The sequence below is a fragment of the Ictalurus punctatus genome, chromosome 7 (assembly GCF_001660625.3).
Source record: "Ictalurus punctatus breed USDA103 chromosome 7, Coco_2.0, whole genome shotgun sequence".
Lineage (NCBI taxonomy): Eukaryota > Metazoa > Chordata > Actinopteri > Siluriformes > Ictaluridae > Ictalurus > Ictalurus punctatus.
In genome coordinates this window covers 3,867,666-3,890,455 of record NC_030422.2, presented here as the reverse complement: position 1 = coordinate 3,890,455, position 22,790 = coordinate 3,867,666, and the positions used below count along the sequence as shown (strand labels likewise).

Genomic DNA, 22,790 nt, shown 5'->3' with positions numbered 1-22,790 from the left:
TCTTGCGCTGAATTTACTGGGATGGCCAATCCTGGACAAATTGTCAGTCATTTGAAATCTGCGCCACTTCTGAATGATTTTCCTGACAGTGGAATGATGTATTTCAAATAATTTGGAGATATTTTTAAATCCCTTGCCAGACTCATAAGTATCCACAACCTTTTTTTCTGAAGGCCTTACAGAACTCTTTAGATCTTGGCATGATGACATCACACACTTTAATAACAAGGGGAACACCAGACACTTGATATGAGAGGGGTATAAATAAGACCGGTTCCACCTGCACTCCAAAGCAGGTTCTAATCACTGAGACTTGATTTTATGGATTTGAAGGTGTGATAAATGTAAGGGTGTACTTACTTTTCCCATGAGACTGATCCGTTGTTTTCGTTCATTTAAATTGTGAAGATTACTACACAGTGTCCTTTTTATGTACCATTTGATAGAGTGCATAACCTTTATTAATAGGCACTGCTTCAAAGAGGATCAAATGTTTGTTTGTCCATATTAACTTTTTTGTTTGTTTTAAATGTTTGCTTGTCTGTATTTGCTTATCTTAAAACTTAATAATAGATCAAATCTCAACTGAGAGACATAACGATAACATTTGTAAAAACCACCCTGGCATTCTTACCCAGAGAAACTGGATCTACAAGAGACCAAGAGATGAGTTTCCGCGAATAAAAAATGCATTATCCATTATTACAGCATTTCGTGGTCACAGCACCACAATCACACACTGATCACATGCATAGGGTCAATGAATATGTTACAATAAGATAGTGATAGAGAATACTTTATTGATCCCTAAGGGGAAATTTGGTGTCCCAACAGCCACAACATAAGCACAACAAGGAGGACTAAGACCAGTGCTTAATTTGTAAATCTGCAGGTCTTGGAACAATAGGTCAGGAGCAGGGCTTAATTTGAGCCGGATCCTACCGGAACAGGATCCAGCACCTCCAAAATACAGCACACCTGCATTCCGGAACATTTTTATGTGGATCCGGCACCTCTGCAGCTGGATGTTTAAATTCTCACTGAGCAATATCATCAAAATAAATAGTTTTTGTTTTTTAATTCACCAAACATGAAACAGAATGCTACAACCCGCTAATCTTTGGAATGGGAAGCCTTTTTTTTGTGTCGTATTGTGCCATGTTTTGTGTGCAGGTCCGAACTCCCTCCCAGAGTTTCCAGCCTGCCCTAGCCTGCCTTGCTCCCACCTCCCATGATGAGGTGAATCACTGAATGGCAAGGACAAGTGAGACTGAGACTCATTTGTGTGGCTGCAATTTCTTTTGGGAGTGGGGTCCTTTTTGTCTGTTTTTGCGTTAGGGAAGTACATTTGTGTTTTTGTTGTTTTTCTTTTAGGTAAACTAGTACTCTCAAACAAAAGATTATTATTTGGCCTTGGCCCACCCTGAAGATATGCCTGGTGTTGTGTTCTATGTAGTTGTGTATATACACTTGCCGATTTTCTACAATATACCACAACTTCAGTGAAACCTGTTGTGTCTGTCATTCCTAGCTTCCCCTGATTTAGAGGGCTTTCCCTTTGAACTGCGAGCTAGTTAATCTGTGTGGCTCAAACTAGACTGGGTCTTAACAAGAAAAATGCTAATCTTATATTACTGCTGCTAAAATATTCCTAATAGCCAATCAATAGCCTCTTTCATATAATGTAATCAAATTAAAAGGTCTCATAACATGCATTGTATACTGCATCATGGCGAAAAGAAAACAGTTATCATTAACATAATTTTTTTTTTAGAACACAAACAGCAACAAAATAAAGGAGCAAAATACTAAAAAGGCAAGAGTCCAAGAGAGCGAGCGGCAACAGGTCACTGATAAAGCAGTTTGGCAATCGTTCCCACGACTAGCAGTGATAATGCTAGGGTTAGGGACCTTTCAAGTGCCTCCCGACTTGCCGGATCACTACCCTCTTATTGTTCTGGGACCTCCAGATTTACAAATTAAGCACTGGTTGGGAGGCACGTGAAAGGTACTGGTCCCTGAAATTAGACACGAAAAAGTGCTTCTAGAATCTCACATGCTGATGGGTATGTATTTGATCACACTGGTACAGTGAAGTACCGAGTTTATAGCAGTGAGTATTCTCAGTACAAAGGGAAACATTTATGGATTGTAGGGATGCACCGATCTGAAAATTTTGGCCAATACCAGTAACTGATAATTCTTTATATTTGCTATTTTTACTGCTTTCATTTTAAAACCTTAACAATTCAATTCAATTCAATTCAATTTTATTTGTATAGCGCTTTTTACAATAGACATTGTCTCAAAGCAGCTTTACAGAAATATCAACACAAACAGCAAGGGAAACTAAGTGGTTGCCATGGGTGAACTTATTTCTCTCATCAGGCGCAAGGAGTGTTATTGCATTTTCAATAAGGCATTACTGATCTGCGCTGAGTGATGCGGGAAGCTCGTATTCTGCCCCATATGCACCAAGTGCCCGCTTCTGCACTAACAAACTCAAAAACATATCATATGTCAAAATTCCCACACAGCTGACATTGTATCTTCTCTCTAGCATAAATGCTTCTAGAGCGCACGCACTGTAGTCTGCTGCGATGTCACTTCATGGAGAAGGCACCGATCAAATCCCTCACAGCGATCAGCGTTCATCTGAAGTGGTTCAACCGGAGGAAATAATCCATAATTTGTTGCCAATATATCGTGCATCCCTAATGGACTGCACATTTTGTCAACTTATATGCTGTCACCTCAGTTAGCTACAAAACACATTTGCTCAAAGCACCTTGAAAACAAAGCTACGTTTCATACAGCAGGCCTACTTTAAATAAACGAACATTAAATGCACAACATAATCAAGAAAAAAGTGCCTTACCTAACATGAAATATTCCACAAAGCTGTCATGTCAGTGTCCTCCTCCTCTTCCCTGTGTCCCTTACATATCCATGAGTGCACAGATGGCTTGGGATTGAATTTTGTAAGCAGTGGACCCACAACATTCAAAAACATCACAGACGAGATGGTGGGGATGAGAAGGGATTTACGCTGTGAGCTCCTGTACAAATGAGATTCATTTTGGAGAAACCCTGCTCGCGCTCCACTCGAGATATGGTGTGGTATTCACAGTAGCCAAGACCTGCCTCAGTCCTTCTGGATCTTTTGTGTATTTGCGTCCCTGTACTCCCTAAAAGCCCGAATGACTGTAAATGGGATGTTAGTTCCATTTAATTCCGGGCAGTCAATCTCACTTTCAAAGCCACCCACGGGTTGACAACGTTTAGCCCCATAAGCGCTTCTAAAAACCTTCCACAATCAGGCTAGAGTTATCACTGCTAGTCGTGGGGACGGTCGCCAAACTGCTTCATCTGACCTGCTGCCGCTCGCTCTCTTGGACTTGTGTTTTTAGTATTTTGCTTCGTTTTCTCACTGTCGCTGTTTGTATTCTTAAAAAATACTGTTTAAAAATAACTGCTTTCTTTTCACCATGACACACTTTATAATGTGTACAGTCATAACATGACTGTAGGCTTCCCTTCAAAACAACAAATTCATGTGACCTTTGAACTTTAAATGATTACTTTATGTGAAAGAGGGTATTGATTGGCTATTAGCAATATCTGAGCACCAGTAATATAAGATTAGCATTTTTTTATTGCATTTTTGTTGTTGTTCTATTTAACTTTTGGTGAATTAAAATCTAAAACTGTAAAAATTTATTTGGGGTTGTAACAGTAATCACTTCCTCCTGGTCAGGGTTGTGGTGGATCCAAAGCCTATCCCGGGAACACTTGGTGCCAGGCCGGAATACACCTTGGATAGGACACCAGTCCATTGCAATGCACCATATGTGCACACATTCACACTTAGGGGTAATTTATAATGGGAGGTGGGAGGAAACCAGAGAACCCAGAGGAAACACAAACAGACACAGGGAGAACATGTAAAAACACTCCACACAAACAGTCAGTCAAGCTCAGGACCACCCCCAAACCCCCCAACTCCACTTGTTGTTTGTTTGCTTGTTGAGAATGCATCATAATTTCCAACTACAGCTTAAGTTAAGCAGAAGAACGGAATTGAGCAGCTCTGAAACAGAGTAAGATTGTGAAGGTGTGCTGAGCTCACTTGTGAGAGTGGTCTTGGTTGTGGCTCCATTGCTACGTGGAATTATGATTTTATTGTACTGATCTCCAGCCAGCGTACTGTACACAACACAAAAGTACTCCACAACAGCCTTGCTGTTTTCCCACTCCAGCTCCAGAGATGTGGATGTCTTAGAGACTACCCGCAAGTGCTTGGGTGGATCAATCTCTGTAAAAAAATAAAGGACAAACTGAGAGACAATCATCAGACATCAAATGCACAGTGTGACAATGCAATGCACTATATATCTAATGATGCTTGTGTGATGACTAATTTATTTGCCCAGCAGCAAAGTTATAGGGAAAGATGGTTACAAATAGGAGTGTCATAGTAGCAGATTTTTAAAAATCTTGCTTATAAAATCTTGCTGTTCTTCATCCTAGCACTTCTTCTGACCTCTTTTGAGGTTTTTTTCTGCCCACCATACCAAACGTTGACGTCTTTACATTATATTTTCAACTCTTTGGAGCCTATCTTTCTCTGTTCTTCACTGGAGCTTCAGTCTAATTCATTTCAGCCTGACTGTCTTTCATCCCAACCTCCATGTTCTTTATCACAGTCACACATTCTGTCCAATCATCATACCAACCTACTATGTCTTACCAAAGAACAAATTCTCGCCTCTACATTCCAGTCTCTTTGCTCTTCCTTGCAGCCCCCATGACCTTTACAGCCTCCACCTATCCCAACCTGACTGTTTTTTGTATTGTCTACCGTCCACTTCCAGCTGCTCCACCTACCATTTACAACTCGCTGCCCTTTTTATATAGCTTCTCTCCCCTAATCTTTTCACCCTTAATGTCTCAGCCTTTCCACTTCATCTAACCACTTCCCCATTCATCCCACAACACAACCACTCCGTTCATTTCAGCTCCCTTTTTAATAAAAAAAAATCAAAACAGGCTGATTTTCTGCAAGCAGGCAAATTTACTAGCATCTGGAGGCTCACCTTATTGCTATATTATGAATTGTCCTATTTTATGAATTTACCTATTGCAATGCACCAATTGTTGCAGAAAAAAGCAGTATGTTGTGGTCAGAAATGAATAATATCAAACCAATACTTTGTTTTGAATGCAGAAGTGGTAGTTTCCTTTCAAATGGAACTCAACCTTGCGTGAGCTTCACACGCGCCTTCATGCACGACCAGTCTCTAATGTCTGTATAAAATCATGCCTATTTAGAGGCCTGCCGTGGTCAGGTGACACAGCAGAAAACTCCCCTTTTCCCAGAAGCGCACCATGAAGTGTCATGCTTCTGGGGAAAGCAGTGTTTATAACCCAGTGACGCCAGATTATTAGGCCACCGTGGGGGATAAACAGTATGGCTATTTTGCTATGCCGAAGGTGGAGGAGGCATAGCAAAATGGAGGAGGCGAGCTACCTCTCTCCATCAACAGCAGCAAAATCAGGGGGGCCGGCTTTGCCATCCAGGCTGTGTAAGACCACCTTGGCGTTGTTTGGCAAAGCAGGTCTTGCTTGTAGGTCTTGGCATACAATGGCATTGTTGCAGGCCTACCAGGTAGACCTGCTGAATTGTGAGGGAGGCACAGAAGAGTTGTGTGGCGGCTTGCTTCCCCCCGCAGAAAACCAGGGGGACAAGGTGGCCACAGTCGCAGCCTGCTAATGGGTCTGATATAAAAATGATAATCAGTGCCAAAAAGGCAAAAAGAAGCTGTCCTGAGGGGCTGTGGAGGGAGGTATCAGGGAATGAGATGTTGTTAGGGCAGTTATCCCCCAGTATTACTGTAGGGCTCCCCTAATCAATGTCTCTAGTCAGCGAGCTGTGACAGGGCAACAAAAATCTGATGTTTTCCCTCCAACAAAATGTGGAAAGTTAACATCACTAAAAACTATCTGGCAGTGTGGAAAATAATGCCAAATATATAGCCATGGGTTCTGTCCGCCATAGAAAAGGGTACCAGGTCCAATTAACAGCTCAACTCACCTGTTTCGAGGCGTGCTCATCACAGTAGTCAGCAAAATGCAGAGCCTGACATTAGCCTCTCTCTTGGACAAAGGGGCCATAGAACATGTACCACCTTCTCTGAAGGAGGGAGTTTTTTTTACAGCGGTAATTTCCTGGTCCACATTAAAGACAGGGGTATGCAGATAATTTTAGATCTGAGTCATCTGAACTGCACTCTTTGAACATACAGGTTCAGGATGTTGATGCTCAAATTTATCGTGCCACAGATTCAGTTCGAGGATTGGTTTGTGATGATAGATCTAAAAAAAATATGCGTATTCCATTGTCAAGTCACAGGAAGTTTCTGACTTTTGCATTTGAGGACAATGCATATAATTATCAGTTCTTCCTTTTGTTAGCTTTATCCCCTCACACCTTCACAAAGTTCATGGATGCCACGCTGGCTCCTTTGCGACTCTAGGGCATCCATGTGCTTAACTACCTGGATGACTGGTTAATTCTAGTGTGGTCCAGGAAGTTGGCGATTCAACATCGAGATGATGTTCTAGCCCACGCAAGGAACTTGGGGCTCAGGTTGAACATCAGGGAAAGTTGCTACTCCAGTCAAAAATGACTTTTCTAGGGGTTACCTGGGATTTAAATATGATGAGGGTGTGTCTATCCCCAACACATATAGTGTACTCCTATCAACATTGAGCAAGATAACGTTAGGTCTGGGCATCCCCTCCAGTCTCTACGGAGGCTGTTGGGGCTTATGGCAGCAACAGCTAACCAAGACCATTCAGTGGTGGCTGAAAGTCGGGGGTTTTGCCTGAGGATGAAACCCCTGAGAGTAATCGCTTCAAGTTTTGTCAGTGAGTGCAATATACATTCCGGGCAACCGGAATGTGGGGGCAGACATTCTGTCAAGGCAGTGGCTGAGGCCCGGGGATTGGAGGCTCCAAGTGAGTGAGTCCACATGGCGCAGTTTCAGCCGAGCGGAAGTGGACATGTTCATGTCCAAGAAGACCACACACTGCCCACTGTGGTTTGTCCTCACTCCTCCCTCATCAAAGAGAAAAGGTTAGGGCTGGACTCCATGGTACACACATGGCCAAGGTCACACCTGTACGGCTTTCCCCCGATCTCTCTGCTCCCACACACTCTAGTGAAAGTTCGCCAAGACCATGCTATGTCTGCTGCTAGTAGCACCTGATTGACCAGCTCAAATTTGGTTTACGGAGATAATTGATGGAGCCTCCGTGGAAGGCCATACCCTCAGTATAATGGAGTGGGTATACAGTACTCATTCGCACAGAGTGAAGCTCACACAACGTTGAGTTTCCTTTGAAAGGAAACTTCTGGGTTATGCATGTAACCATGTTCCCTGAGTAGGGAACGAGACATTGCATAGCTTTGTCATACTGGGGTATGGTTGTAAATTGTGTCTTCGCTTCAGACAAAGAGAAGCTGATGCTGTCGCTTACAGGTGCCATTTTATAGTCACGCGTTGCACTTCCCACACCGTGAAGCTTCTCAGGGAATAGGGTTACATGCATAAGCCAAACATTTTCAGCTAGTTTTCATGATCAGCCATATTATCATGCTGGAAAAGCTAGATGTTCTGTCATGATGTATGTCCCAGAAGCGTGCTCACCTGTGATAAACTCAGCAGAGACGATTCTACTTTCATTGCCCTTGTGAAAGCTGCTAACCAAAACTTCATATCTGGTGCCTGGCCTTAGAACTTGCAGTGAGTACTGACTCAGAGTCGGCTCCAGATGAAATGTGGTCTTGGGTCCACCGTAACCCACTATTCCATAACGTAGGATGATTTCATCCACTTTGGCCCTGGGCAGGGTCCATTCTACAAATGCCACTGTGTCCGAGACATCCCGAATCATAAGCTGGCTTGGTCCATCGATTACTGAAAACCAGAAATCAGAATGGCCATGAAAACATGAAAACATTAGTGTGCACAAAAAAAATGCAGAACTGTAGGTAATAAACAGATCTAAAGGTGGAAATGAACTGCTAGAGACAAAAATGCTACCAAAAAGTTTACTTTTATACTTGCTCAATTAGTAAATGCTTTTATCCAAAGTGACTTACTGAGGCAGGACATTACTAAGACATGATATAACAGAGACCTGATATAACTGAACAGTTGAGCGTTAAGGTCCTTAACAGTTCTAGAACAAAAACATTAATTTTGAAATCTCTGTTACTAATGACATTTTTTTGCATTTTTTTTATTCCCACTAGCCTATTATTTACACTCACCAAACACTTTATTAGGAACACCATACCAATACTGGGTAGAACTTTGCCCTTTGCTTTCAAAACAACATCAATTCCTTATGGCATATATTTCACAAGATGTTGGAAACATTCCTTTGAAATTCTGGTCCATGTTTTTGCTTCATGCAATTCCTGCAGACTTTTCAGGTGTACTTCTCTCATGCTGCAACTCTCCTGTTATACCACATCCCAAAGGTGCACTATTGGATTCAGATTCACTGACTGAGAAGGTCACTGAAGAACACTGAACTCATTGTCATGTTCATGAAATCAATTTGAGATGACTTTTGCTTTGTGACATGTTGCATTATTATGTTGGATGTAGCCATTAGAAGATGGGTAAATTGTGGTCATGAAGAGATGCACATGGTCAGCAACAATTCTCAAATAGTCTGTGGCATTCAAGTAATGATCGATTGGTCCCAAAGTGTGCCAAGAAAAGATTCCCCACAGCATTACATGACCTCTAGCAGCTTGGACTGTTGACACAAGGCAGGTTGGGTTAATGGATTCATGCTATTAGTATTCTGACCCTACCATCTGTGTGCCTGAGCAAAAACTGCGATTCACCAGAGCAGCCTACATGTTTCCAGTCTTCAACTGTCCAGTTTTGTTGAGCCTGTGCCCACTGTAGCCTCAGCTTTCTGTTCTTGGGTTACAGACGTGGAACACAATGTGATCTACTGCTGTTGTAGGTTCGATGTGTTGTGCATTCTCAGATGCTTTTCTGCTCACCACAACTGTACAGAGTGGTTATCTGAGTTACTGAAGCCTTTCTGTCAGCTCGAACCAGTCTGGTCATTCTCCGTTGACCTCCCTCATCAAAAAGGCTTTTAACTTTTCAGTTCATGAATGAAGAAACAATGTAAATTAAACATACTATAATGTTTTCTCAACATAAAACATCATTAAGTTAAAGCTTCCACTATACAGATAGCCAAGCTTGTTTGCTACTGTATTGCACTTGCAAGAAAAAGAAAACCGCAGGACAGATTTGGGCATTCAATGTGTTGTGATGGCTTGTTTGGCATACGAGTCAAGCCTCATGCCACCGTCCAGATAAAGAAGTAAGCACACTGATGTAAAAACAGAAAAATGTCATATTCCACAACAAATAAATGTACAAATTCATTGTGTTTGGTCATTGTTTGCATTAAATGCGATATACATATCAGATACAATGGTGGAGGCAAGAGGACATTTATGCATCATGGATTTTGCCTTTTTGGGTGATCATAATTTAGGAACCTGGTCAGGCACTCTGGACCATGTACTGTACATCTTTGTAGTAGAGACTGAACTTCTGCAGTAATTTTTGCCAGTTAGAGTGAGTCTCATGTCTTTGTGGCTAGACACTGTGGTTGACAATGAGCTAGTATCATTATGTTGGGGTTACTATGCAAGAAACAAATAGTTTAAATATTGCTTTTGCTAAGGAACACAACAACTGATCATTTATTTTGTTTCTGAGTCATGGGAAGAAAGCTGAAACATGCATTGTTGTATGAAATTTACTTAAATATACAAATATAAGGGCTTCATATTTATTGTTAAATATGGTTTCACTTTAAAAATCTACCTCTTCCCTTTGCCGTACACTTACTGTTCATTGCAAGTATCTTGTATTCACTGTCTATGTACCTATGATTTCTTTTTTCTACTGTTTACTTGTCTGTTTACTTGCACAAGAGAAGTAACCTGACAGTGTTTTGTTATACACCTATGCCCCTTGTATTGGTATAGTGACAGTAAAGTTTAATTGAACTGAGTGAAATGATAATTAACTCAAAACTGTTTATGAATATAAACAGTAACCACACATGTAATCTTTAGCATTAGCTTAGCTAGCAAAAGCAAGAAGAGTTTCTACATGTACATAAAAGGTACAGACATTTTAATTATAAAATTAAAGATAATATGCCACTTAGATTAAATCATACTCTGTATCTTTTGCACTTGGATGCATTTGCATACCAGATTTATGCTTGAATTGAAGTGGGAGCACACGTTGTGACTGACAATAATTCAAAAAGCATTCCCCTGCTCTCTCCCTTAAATAGAGGCAAGGGAATGAAGATATTGAAGAAGATATGAAGAAGAGCCACTTTTCAGTTAGGGAGAATGCCACAGAGCTCACTGAAAGACAAATACTATTATTGTGCTGTTTGGTTATGAACCTGTATTTTAATATAGGTATAGATATGGAACACACCCATAACTATGAATACAATGGAGTTAAGGTGATTGAGTTTGGCTATTGTTTTTGTAGAGTCATATCTGTAGAATCTCAACCACAAGCAGGATATATGGCCCACAAAAAATAGACACACAAAAACCATGGACACTCTCAGACAGAAAACCCAACATATAGCTCTGGCTGCCATAGGGATCATGCAATGAATCCTCACCCAGCAGATATTGAAGAGCCACTTAAGTAATGCCTGTTTGCACTTGCCTTATCTAATCCATGGGGCGAGTGTTAGAGACATCCCTGAGCCAGGGCTGAACCATCTCAACCACAAATACTGCTGTCACATGCAATTTAGGCCTTTGGGCCTAACCAGACGGCTTACCCAACAGATAAAATCCAAGGTCTTTCACCCATAAAGTGATAACTTCAGGAAGAAAGGGTGGGGGCCTTCCTTTGTTGAATCAGCTCTTCATACATCGCACAATCAGAGCATTCCACACAGCCTACAGGAAACAATGACTGTGAAAATTAACACATCTTTAAAACAACGGCAATCAACTATTTTCTGCCATGCTCTTCTTCTTGTCCTCTCTTTCTTGTCTCATCCACTTCCGTCTTTTGGTTCACTCTCATCTCACCTCATCGGAAGGATAGAGGCCGGGGAGAGCCTCCAATCAATATCTCCTCGGAGACCCAGCCTAGAGCCCGCCAACTTTCAAACCTCCCACCACCAGCTCTTTAAACTTTCCTCATACTAGATGCAGTTTCATTCATCATTCCGGTTGGTCTTCCAAGACGCCACTCGACGCCAACCAGACCACTGAATAATAACCATCGCGGGAATCCCCTAAACAGGCAAGCTCAGTACCTCGAGAGCTAGCTAATCTGGTGCATATATTATTAAGTTTAAAGCCCTTCTAAAGAAGTGAAATTAAAAACTTGGAACTTTATTGAAAGCCATTTTCTCCCCCGCTTTTGTGTGTGTGTGTGTGTGTGTGTGTGTGTGTGTGTGTGTGTGTGTGTGTGCGCATGTTTATGTGTTAGATTAGTTTCTGTGTTGTAGAACAAATATACGTGTCTTATTGTTTATGATGTCTTTTGCCTTGAATTGCCAATCTTGCTACATGCTCTTAAAATAATGTTTCACTGTATTTAGGATATTATTGCCATTGGCCACGGAGGTAATATCTAACGCATAATTAACGGACAGACTAAGTTCAGTTTATAGCTGGATGAAGAGTTGATCAGAAATACTAAATTAGCCAAATTTCAGCTTTTGAGCCTATCTGCTAGTCTAGCCTGCCTATTTGGTGGAGAATACAGGTAGCTCAATCTAAACAGCTAATTTTCCTTACATATAATGGTGGAGAATGTAAAAACTTAACCCAAACAGCTAATTTTCCCTACATATCAATGGAGTACTTACCTAGCTTGCTAACAATCTATTGTGTTAGCTAGCTATAATGCTTGGTAAGAAGAATAAAGTGATGAAGTTACAGGTCTGATATTTAAAGTTACAAATCCAGTACAACATTTTCATAACGTTCAGTGTATTCCTCAGGCTTCCAAAAGGTCATCTATGAAACTTCAGTTGACTTAATTAAATAATGTAGCAAGAAAGGGATGCTAAGCTAATAGGAAGATAATAAAGGGACAATAAAATGTCTAACAAAATAGTAAAGCACACTGATTATCTTTTAAAATTAATATGTATTGGTATTTCACTTAATATAAATGAGATTTTTTAAAATTGTTTCATAGGATGTCTCAATTGCATCATGCTAGTACTAAGTCATTGACTAAATACTACTTAGACAGAGAATACCATTTATTAATGTCTTTGGTTTATTTCCTCACTTTTAAGGTTTATTGATAATCGCAAGTTTTAAATATACTGGATTTATATTTTCTCTTTCTTGTAAGATTTAAGCCAAAGGGTGAGGGTTCTGGGTTAGTTCTTTGTCAGTTGCATTCAGCACCCACGTGTGGACCTATACATATTTTACTCATGTACTTATTTCGCTGCAGTGAACATGTAATAAATTAATAACCTCAAATTCATAATTATTGCCTCTTTAATATTGATTGACTAAAATTAATGGCCTTTTCATAATAGACATATAGCTTGTATTGCTCTGGAGAAGTTCAATTGAATCTAATCGTTCTGTCTCTATGTGACAAAGGAATTTTTTTTAATGAAGTCCGTAATTGCTGACAGGCCTGCTCATTCATCAAGGTGACATTTTCCATTTCCAAGGCAGTGTGATTTTTCGTGGAATTTTACAGGTCCAGCCCAGTACCAATGTTCTGGTTTTAGGCTTCATGAGTGAATGCAGTGGTAACTATTCCACCCTAACACATATGATGGATATGATGTATGTTAAGAATACTCCAGCAGGATAAGACCATCAATTTTGGTCAGGTACACATGGACATCAGTAAATTTTAGAGATAAAAAAGAGATATTTGTAAAAACATGAAGCACATTAAATTGAGGGGAGGAGCATGTCATTGAACAAATGCTAGACAAACTCACATGTGGTAACGGTGGCAGTGACAGGCTGGCTCCTGCCTTGGTCTTTCAGTGCCACCAGATTCACAGTGTACTCCTCTCCAGGCCTTAGACCAGTCTGATGGTAGGATGTGATGGTGCTGGGCAGCTGGGTGGTCATTCCTCCATCATTGTCCTGTGGCGGAAACAAATGAACAAATGAACACACACACACACACACACACACACACACACACACACACACACACACACACACACACACACACACACACACACACACACAGCTTTCTCTTCCCAAATAAATGAAGCATGCATAATTTCTCCACCTTTTCTTAGGACTTTACAATGGACTGGGAGTATGAAAGCCTCAGCATTTAGAGCTGAAGCTTTTTATTGGGTATGTCTGGCTTAGCACTAAAGAGTGCACATTCTTGTAAATGATTATGGATCTTTACTACACCAGAAACTGATGTTGAATGGACAATCAATTGAACCTAGGAAGAAAAATTCTTACCATGGGAATGAAGCTTATTTCCCAACCATCAAACAAGTAGTCAAAGGGTTGCCACTGAACCTCCACTGATGTTTCCATGACCGATTTGAAGAGTAGACCATCAGGATTTGAGAGATCTGGAAGGCACAGACTGATGCATTATTTGCTTTTGTCTTCACTACGGTTGATATATCAACACTTTCATGCAGTTCTCCACTTCCCTACTGTATGTTTGTTTACTTTTTGTTTGTTCATTTTCCTGAAGGAAGTACAGATAATATGAGTGTCAATAAACAAACGGGGTTATCAGAAATATTTTTAAATGAAATAAATATTTGGTTCAGCAAATGCTAAACAAACACATTAACAATTTTATAAATAAGATTACAGAAGACATTGCATGTTATTCTTTTATGTGAATCACTAGACCAAAAAATAAAAAAAAATCTACTTTTTAAAAAATTCTGATTTAGAACTTTATATTGTTAGTTATATTGAACAGTATATAACAGTATATAACTGTATATTATATACTGTATATATACTGTTAACAGTATATAACATTACAGTATATTGAACTGTATATAGCGTGGGAGCATGCAGCTAGGATTTCTGTCGTGTCTCCGCCCCTGTATTGTCATTGGTTCTTTCCCGTATGTGACATCATTGTATTCAGCTGTTTTATGTTTCACCCCGATTACGATTGTAATTTAAACTCCTTGTGTCTCATTGTTCGTCACAAAGTATTGTGTGTAAGTTTCGACTCAGTACTAAATCTTTGTTCCTCGTTTCCATGCAACAGTTTTGATCATAATTTTATTTGCCTAGTTTATGCCCATTTGCCAATCACCTGACCTGTTGCCTGTTTATTACCATGCCTTTGCCTTTTGATTTGGATTTGCTTGCCTACCTCTAATAAAGCTCTTATCTGCACTTGCATTCGTCTCAGCCTCCATTACGTGACAATTTAGGATCTTATAAAATCAACTCCTCCACTTGCTCCATTTGTTCTATTTTAATCTTACCACATCTGTCATTCCTAAGTACAGATGTTGGTAAAAGCATAACCAACCCACTTGATAACAGCAAGATACTAATTACATGGCCCAATCCCTTTCAAATTCAATTAGCTCCCATTCACACAATTATCTATAAATGATCTGTATTAGTTCATGCAGCAGAGGTTTATCCAGCGTGGGTTATTATTTCTGTTATTTCTGTGGCAGTTCTTGTTTAGATGCACATAGTTTGACAGGCAGTGAGTGCTTGCAATGGATCCTGGAGAATTCTACCAATTTGCTACCTAGTAAGTGGCATGAATTGAATTGTATCCCACTGACAAATGAGGTTCATTTGCATAATATTCCATCCTGCCTTCAAACTTGCAGTTGATAGTGTTGATCCCCTTGAGACTTGCAGTTAACCATACTACTATTATTCGAGCCGTGTGCTAATTATGGCTCCTTATGTTAACTGTGCGACACTCATTTCTGATCAGCTGGTGGAATGTTTGTCTCGCAACACTTATATCACTAGCCTATATGCTTGGAAGGTATCATGCTTGACTTGTAACTTTGTATAAAGTCATATATGTCAATAATATAAACAAACTTGTACAGATTTTACAAGGAAACTGCCCAAACACTGCAGACAGAAATTATAGCACATCAAGATCTCTCATATATGGCTGAATTGCAGATTATATATGGATATGAAGTTCAGCTTTGCAAAGTCAAATTATTTCAGAAATACTGTATCAGACTGAGAGCAATTTTCTAACCCATGTTTACAATGTCGTGTGATGAATAGTGGCAAAATCTGAACCAAAAATATAACTCACAGGTTGAGACCACAGTGCTGACAGGCACACTGATGACATCATCGATGACAGTGTACACATTGATGTTGTACTCCAGACCTGGCTCCAGCTTACTGATGGTGGTGGAGGTCACATTCCCTTGAACTCTCAATTCCAGCTGTACTCCACCAGGACTTGTTGGAACATAAGTGATCAAGTAGTCTGTTACAACTGATGACCCGTCCCACTCTATGTCAATAGTACGCTCCGTCAATCCACGCACACGCAAATTCATAGGTGGTGCCACTGCAAGGATAGAAGGATGGGGAGGTGCGAGTTATGGTATATTACTATGTTCATATATATATATATATATATATATATATATATATATATATATATATATATATATATATATATATATATATGGAATGAAGAGAACTAGCATTAAAAAGCAAGTTTTGAAAGTTAAAATGCAAAATTTGACAAAGATATTGACAGACATCCTGGGCATTGGGAGTTAGTATGTGGGTGTTTTTGTTTTGTTGCAAATGGAAAATCAGTCAGCCAACATTATTTAAAACATAACATAATGTTATGTACATATATAACTGACAGCACCAATATGAAAGTTTCCCACAAAGTCACATAGTGACATACAGTCCCCTCTGAAATTATTGGAACAGAAGGACAATTCATTTGTTTGTGCCATACACTAAGATATTTGGGTTTGAGATCAAAAGATGGATATGAGACAAGAGTTTAGAATTTCAACTTTTATTTTCTGGTATTAACATCTAGTTGTCTTAAACATTAAAAAAAAAGTTAATTAAAGAAAATAACACTTAAAATTTGCTTGGATATCTCTTGCTTGCAATAACTGCATCAGGATTGTCACTCACTGACGTCACCAAATTGTTGGTTTCTACTTTTGTGATGCTTTTCCCGGCTTTTACCGGAGCCTGGCCAGCTGGTCAAGATGGCGGCATGGCAATAGCATGCAGTGGCCTCTCCAGATTCAAAATGGTGCTATTTTTGTCTCTTAGCTCGATTTTTACAGCACATGGTGGAGTTTGTAACTGTTAGATGCAGACCATTTTATTTGCCACAGGAATTCACCACTGTTCTTATAACTGTAGTGTGCATTCCCCCCAGCACTAATGCTAAGGAAGCGCTGTAAGAACTGTATGGGGCTATTAGTGAACTGCAGAACACACACCCTGATGGGGTGTTTATCATCGCCGGAGATTTTAGTCATGCAGATTTTTACCATGCATCTCAAATCAGTGCTCCCTAAATTCCACCAACATGTGAACTTTGCAACGAGAGGGGCAAACACATTAGATCTTGTTTATACAAACATCCCCGCCGCGTAACAGGAGGAGCCCCACCCCCACCTTGGCTACTCAGTCTAGTCTACATCTCTGTTATGCTAATCCCAGCATACAGAGCACATGTCAGACGCTCTAAACAGGTTATGCAGCTTGTGAAAACCTGGCCACCAGAGCAATCTCTGCTTTTCAGGACTGTTTTGAGCACACTGACTGGCACATGTTCAGGAAGCTGCAACTGACAGCGACTCCACCAACTTGGAGGAATACACGGCATCAGTGACCAGCTACATCAGCAATGCACTTAGGACATCACTGTCTCCAAGATCATGATCACACACTCCAACCAGAAGCTGTGGCTGACTGCAGAGGTGCGTGCACTGCTGAGGACCTGAGAAAATCCACAGTCAGTTCACGGACAGCGGTGACCTGCATTCAGGCCATCAGCAATTACAGGACAACATCACCCACCTGTGACAGTGATGCCTCCCTTCCAGATGCACTGAACAGTTTCTATGCTCAGTTTGAGGCGCAAAATGATGTGACGACGAGGAAGACCATCCCTCCTCCCAATGACCAGGTGCTGTGTCTAACCACGGCTGATGTGAGAAACACTCTACGCAGAATCAACTCACGGGAAAGCCACTGGTACAGACAACATTCCTGGCAGAGTTCTCAGAGGATGTGCAGACCAGCTGGCAGATACTCTCACTGACACATTCAACATCCTGAGGAGCGCTGTCGTTCCAAGCTGCTTCAAGGCCACCACCATTGTCCCCATGCCGAAGAAGTCTTCAGTGTCCTGCCTCCTTGACTACCATCCCGTTGCTATCACACCCATCATCAAGAAGTACTGATGCTACTGTATTATGTTAAATTTCTTGTCATGACTATACTCTTTACCTGGATGCTACCACAATAACTGAAATGTCCACATATGGTATAAGCTAATCTGCTGAATAGAATGTCATAGTATGTTATTGTGACAGTCTCTAAAGTTGGGGCAAAGTGAAGGAAGGCAGAGGCAGTCTTGATACACTCCCATGATTTATTATTTTTTCTCTCTCTCTGGGGTTTCTTTTATTTTTACAAACACATGGTTAGTGTCATGCTCTCTTGTTCTTTCGAGGCGCATGTCTTTCTCTGTCTTATCCTTGCCTCGTCTCACTGAAACAGAGAACAGAAAAATTCCCCACAGGTGCGCACCCCTTACCACTGGCCTTCTCTGGCTTCACCCTCCATTCATGAACTGGCACTCATCCATACCTGTGCAGCCACAGTTATGTTTATGTTCAAAGCATGTATTTGTTTATTTATTTATTTTAATATATTGTTATTCTTTTGCACTACCTGTTATATCGAACACTTCCATAATAGAACTGTATACTGGTCGGCACTACACTGTCACTTACTGTGCCCATTGTCCCGTTTTAGTAGTTACTGTACTGACTTGTGTTGTTTGCACATGCACTTTATGCAGAATGTGTAGGTCTTTTTTTAGTTCTGTGTTGTCAGATGTGGTTAGTCTCTGCTTCAGGAGGTGAAATGCATGCTCAATTGGGTTTAGGACTGGTGATTGACTTGGCCAGTCTCAAACCTTCCTTTGTTGAGTTGGCAGTGTGTTTTGGATTATTGTCTTGCTGCATGACGAAGTTCCTCCCAATTAATTTGGATGCATTTCTCTGTAAATCTGCAGACCAAATGTTCCTGTAAACTTCTGAATGGTTTCTGCTGCTACCATCAGAGTTATAACATCAATAAAGATCAGTGAGCCTGTTCCAGAAGCAGCCATGCAAGCCCAAGCCATGACACTACCTCCACCATGTTTCACAGATAAGCGTGTATGTTTTAGATTATGAGCAGATCCTTTCTTTTGCCACACTTTGGCCTTTCTAGCACTTTGGTAGAGGTTAATCTTGGTTCCAGAACGTTTGTGGCTCATCTTTGCATTTCTTTGCAAATTTCAATCTGGCTTTCTGATTTTTACTGCTGATGAGTGGTTTGCATCAGGTGGTATGGTCTCTATATTTCTGCTCTTGAGAAACACCTGTAAATCACATGGTCCAAGAGTTTTGCTCGCATACAGATTGGGTGGTCTGATACAAAATGTTCCATGTTCTATGTCATTTAAAACATCAATATATAAATACCAGGAAATAAAAGCTGAAATTCTATACTCTCTTCTCATATTTATCTTTTGATCTCAAACCCAAATGCCTTGTCTACAGTAAAAATAAATGAATTGACCTTGCTGTCCAGTAGTTTTGTAGGGGACTGTACAGTATGATGCATTATTTCCAGTAAATGCCACCATCATATAGCCATCATTTACTGAGCTGTTAGGAATAACAACCTATGAGAGAAAAGAACCAGAGGGAGCTCCTTTGGTATTAATACTTAGATATTAATTACCCTGTGAGCTTATAACAAAGCAAACAAACTTTGCTGTATTAGTAGTTAGTACACGTAAATTCATGTACAGTCTGTCAGATGAGCCCCTAATATTTGCACACACTCAATTTCTGCATACTTTGCTGCTATAGTGAAGCATTTGACCATGACCAACCTTCAACAACAAAAACAGCAGTCTCCTAGAACATAAAACACAGACTTAATGATGTGTTAAATCAAATGGTAGCAGACTATTTTCCTTCCCAGTTCGGATTTTTTTATTTTTATTTTTTTAGCTCACTGTCAGTCCTGTTTTCAAGTATCAGAATAGGACCAGTAAAAAAGCTTAATTTAAATCAATATCAAGTTCTTGCTACCAAAGATATATAGTGACACTTTGAACACTCTTTCAGCCCCCACAGACTCTTACAATTTCACTTTCCTCAAATGATTACTGAGGAACGCATTCTCTTCTTTATCGGGAGCTAAAACATCGGTTTAAGTTAGATACGTATAAAGTAGCAGTTTTGTTCTATCAGCAGTTTTAAGTCTCACATAAGGGCCATGATCTCATGCTGTAATAGAGGTACATTTGGAATTTCATAATACATACAGTACATCATGGCTGGGTTATCAGTAAGATTTCAGCTGGCATACATCTTGTAGAAAACATTTCTGCATTAATTAATTTTATGAAGCCAGAACACCAGAGTTTAACACAGAAATTCAGCAAAAAGGCCTTAGAAATAAGTAAATAATGACCGTCTTTATGATATTATTTTAAATATTAATTTACTGTAAAATTTTGTAATTACAGACAAAAATGCTAATACAAAATGAATAATGATAAAAAAAAGTGCTATTGTCTGTTACAGGAGTCCAGTTGACAAGTTACAAAGAGTTGAGTGTTGGGTTAAGAGAGAGAGAGCGAGAGAGAGCGAGAGAGAGCAAAAGCGAGACAGAGAGAGAGAGAGAGAGAGAGAGAGAGAGAGAGAGAGAGAGAGAGAGAGAGAGAGTAAAATAGCTCTGAAAGCTGAAACAGCTGTAGAGAAACACCACCAAGTATCACTGTAAATAAAATTGCCTTCATTATTTCTAATATGAGTCATATTCCCCGCATCATTCCCTCAAAATATCCATAATAAAATATGTAAAACATACTAGGACCTTCTATCCAACCACACCCATCTCTCACTCTTCAATTATTTTTTTTTTTGCATAAGGGCATACAGTGGCCATGTTCTAGGGGCTCTTGCGTTCAGAAGTGTTTCCTGGCTTGCCAGCTTATACTCCTCAGCATTCAATTCAGCCCCAGAGTCTAGACCTACAGACACAGATGACCTGGCTGACAGATGCTTTAAGGGGATATGATACCCATAAGACATGCCTTCTATAGTACTGTGGTTCTCTGCGTTGACTGCCACATACATCTTAATTGTAAATGGAGACTTTCTGTTCTGTCTCATAGTCCCTCAATAAAAGATCATAAGAATTGGGCAATGCACCAGGTCCAGCAGATGAAGTGAAAGCAATTCGGAAAACAGCTTCCATAACCAGCAATGTGTTATCTTGGTACTGGTGTCTCATCAAACCTTTTCCAGTAATGAATTAATCCACCTGTGCAGATGCTGTGCAAGGCTGAGAGAGTTGCTTGACCTTGTGCCACCCTTTGCCAGCCAACAAGAACTTGAAGTCCAGATGGCCTACTATACCAGTTGGTTGATGTGTTCTGACCTTACACCAGGGGGTCAGACACTTGCATACCCTGTGACACCACACAACTCCTCAGCCTGTAAGGGATGTGATTAGCTCCCTCTGATGGCGATGACTCCTTTTGATAGGAATGCATCTGTGTTCCAGGGCAATGGGAAAATTATAATAAGCAGCCTGTATGAACTTAATATAATAAGCTTAGCATCCAGTAGGGGAGGGCCTTCAGTAACAACCTTCTCAAACCGAGAAATGAGAAAAATCACCATCCTTCCTCTGAATAAGGAAGTAAGTTGAATAGAACCCATTGTTTTGGACTGTGGGGCTTTTTTTTGGGGGGGGGCTTTTCTATTGCACCTTCTTGGGGCACAGCACCAAGTTTGTCATGATTTGATATTGCCTTTGAGCCCTGAAAAGGCTTTGGCTGGTAGCAGAACTCTACAGAAAGATTTACAACAATGTGTGATGTTATCATCTGTATCCAGGCACCCTGCTATTCAAGAGTGTGCACCACAAAAAAATTTTTGTGATATGGGGTACAACCAATGGGAGAGATGACAGGTACTCGGCACCTACCAGGAGTCTGTGGGTCTGGATCTCCCTGACTATAGTTAATGTGAAGCAGGTGAGTCCCTTGTTAGCACTGGCCAAATGGAACCAAACTGTGGTGAGCTAAAGGTGCAATAATGATAATGATAGTTTGTCCATGCTAGATTTTTTATTACAAAACTGCCAGCAGGTCTGATGAGTGGCCCTGCCACATGAAGCAGATTCTGCAGTGCTGATTTTCACACATGGGGTGTAGTAGATTGTCTGACCACACTAGGCAACATGTATAACTAAAGTTAACATTAAATCGCCTTGAAGATGCCCCAATGCCAGGAGTGAGTTGTCTTACATAGTCCAAAAGCATAAGAATATGTAAAATGTTGTTTTTCCCTTTAATCGCATTTTTATTCAGATATACAGAAACTATAAATTTCCTAAAATTCTGAACCACCAGAAAAAATAAGTTCTCCAAGATTAGATGCAGATGTGAATAATCTTCTGAAAGGGTTATTTTTAGTGCTGATATGAGACTTGCACAACTGGACACAGCTCACAGAGTAGTCTTGCTCAAGATAATTTTAATTAGCAGTGTAGCTCTTGGCCATATGCTGCAGTGACTCCACCTACATTTTTTTTTATTCTGGCCAACTGCTGCATCATAAAGCTGCAACTGTGTGTGTGTGTGTGTGTGTGTGTGTGTGTGTGTGTGCGTGTGCGTGTGCGTGTGTGTAAAAATGGACTTCTCTTGAGACTGATCTTTGTCTAGAAGTATTATGCAGCCAACTAAAGGCAAATTCTAATGACAAGAAGGTCATTCGGTTACTTTTCTAAATGTATCACACAGATGATTCCTTCTGTTCCTGTTGTACCCTTTGTAGGGGAAAAAATAGCTTTTCCTTTTGTGAGATTGAGCTCAAAACAGAGGAAATGTGCAAACTTAATATTTCAACAGCTGATGAACTATTCGTCCACCGATGAGTTGAACTTAATACATCTTAAGTGTAGCTTGGATATTAATCCCATTACCAACGGTAATAATATCCTGATGTTTAACACAAATTATGAGTACTGTAACACAATCGGACAACTTAAGACAATAAATCATAAAAACAGTCAAGAGACTTGCTATTAAAATCAGACGAAACTTGGTGGGGGTTGGTGGGGATATGTCAGAGGTTTGTTTGCTTTTGAGCGGCGTCTAGGAGGACCAATAGGAATGGTGAATGGGGTGGAGTCTCGTAGGCTTGGCAGCGGTTCTACTGGTTCTTTCATGACTAGAGTTAGGAAGCTTTGCAGGAACCAGTTCACACAGATACTGATTGCAGAGCCCTCTTGCAGATGTTAGTTGAAGAGAGAACTCCTGGAAGATGCTGGTTGAAGAAGACTCTTACAGATGTTGTCAGTTGATGAGGACTCCCTAAAGATGCTGATTGGCGAGTACCTTTGAAAAGTGTTGGTT

At 40.3% G+C, this 22,790-nt stretch overlaps 1 protein-coding gene across 1 annotated transcript in view; it reads right to left on the bottom strand.

Moving 5' to 3' along the window:
• Nucleotides 1–22,790, bottom strand: part of tnr (tenascin R (restrictin, janusin)) — a 69,020-nt gene that overhangs the window by 28,552 nt on the left and 17,678 nt on the right. Inside the window, exons 3-7 of the mRNA XM_047156613.2 lie at nt 15,393–15,656; nt 13,574–13,689; nt 13,084–13,234; nt 7,713–7,982; nt 4,130–4,315 (exon numbers count right to left, since the gene is read on the bottom strand). Coding sequence (XP_047012569.1) covers nt 4,130–4,315; nt 7,713–7,982; nt 13,084–13,234; nt 13,574–13,689; nt 15,393–15,656 — 987 coding nt within the window. The remainder of the gene's footprint in view (nt 1–4,129; nt 4,316–7,712; nt 7,983–13,083; nt 13,235–13,573; nt 13,690–15,392; nt 15,657–22,790) is intronic.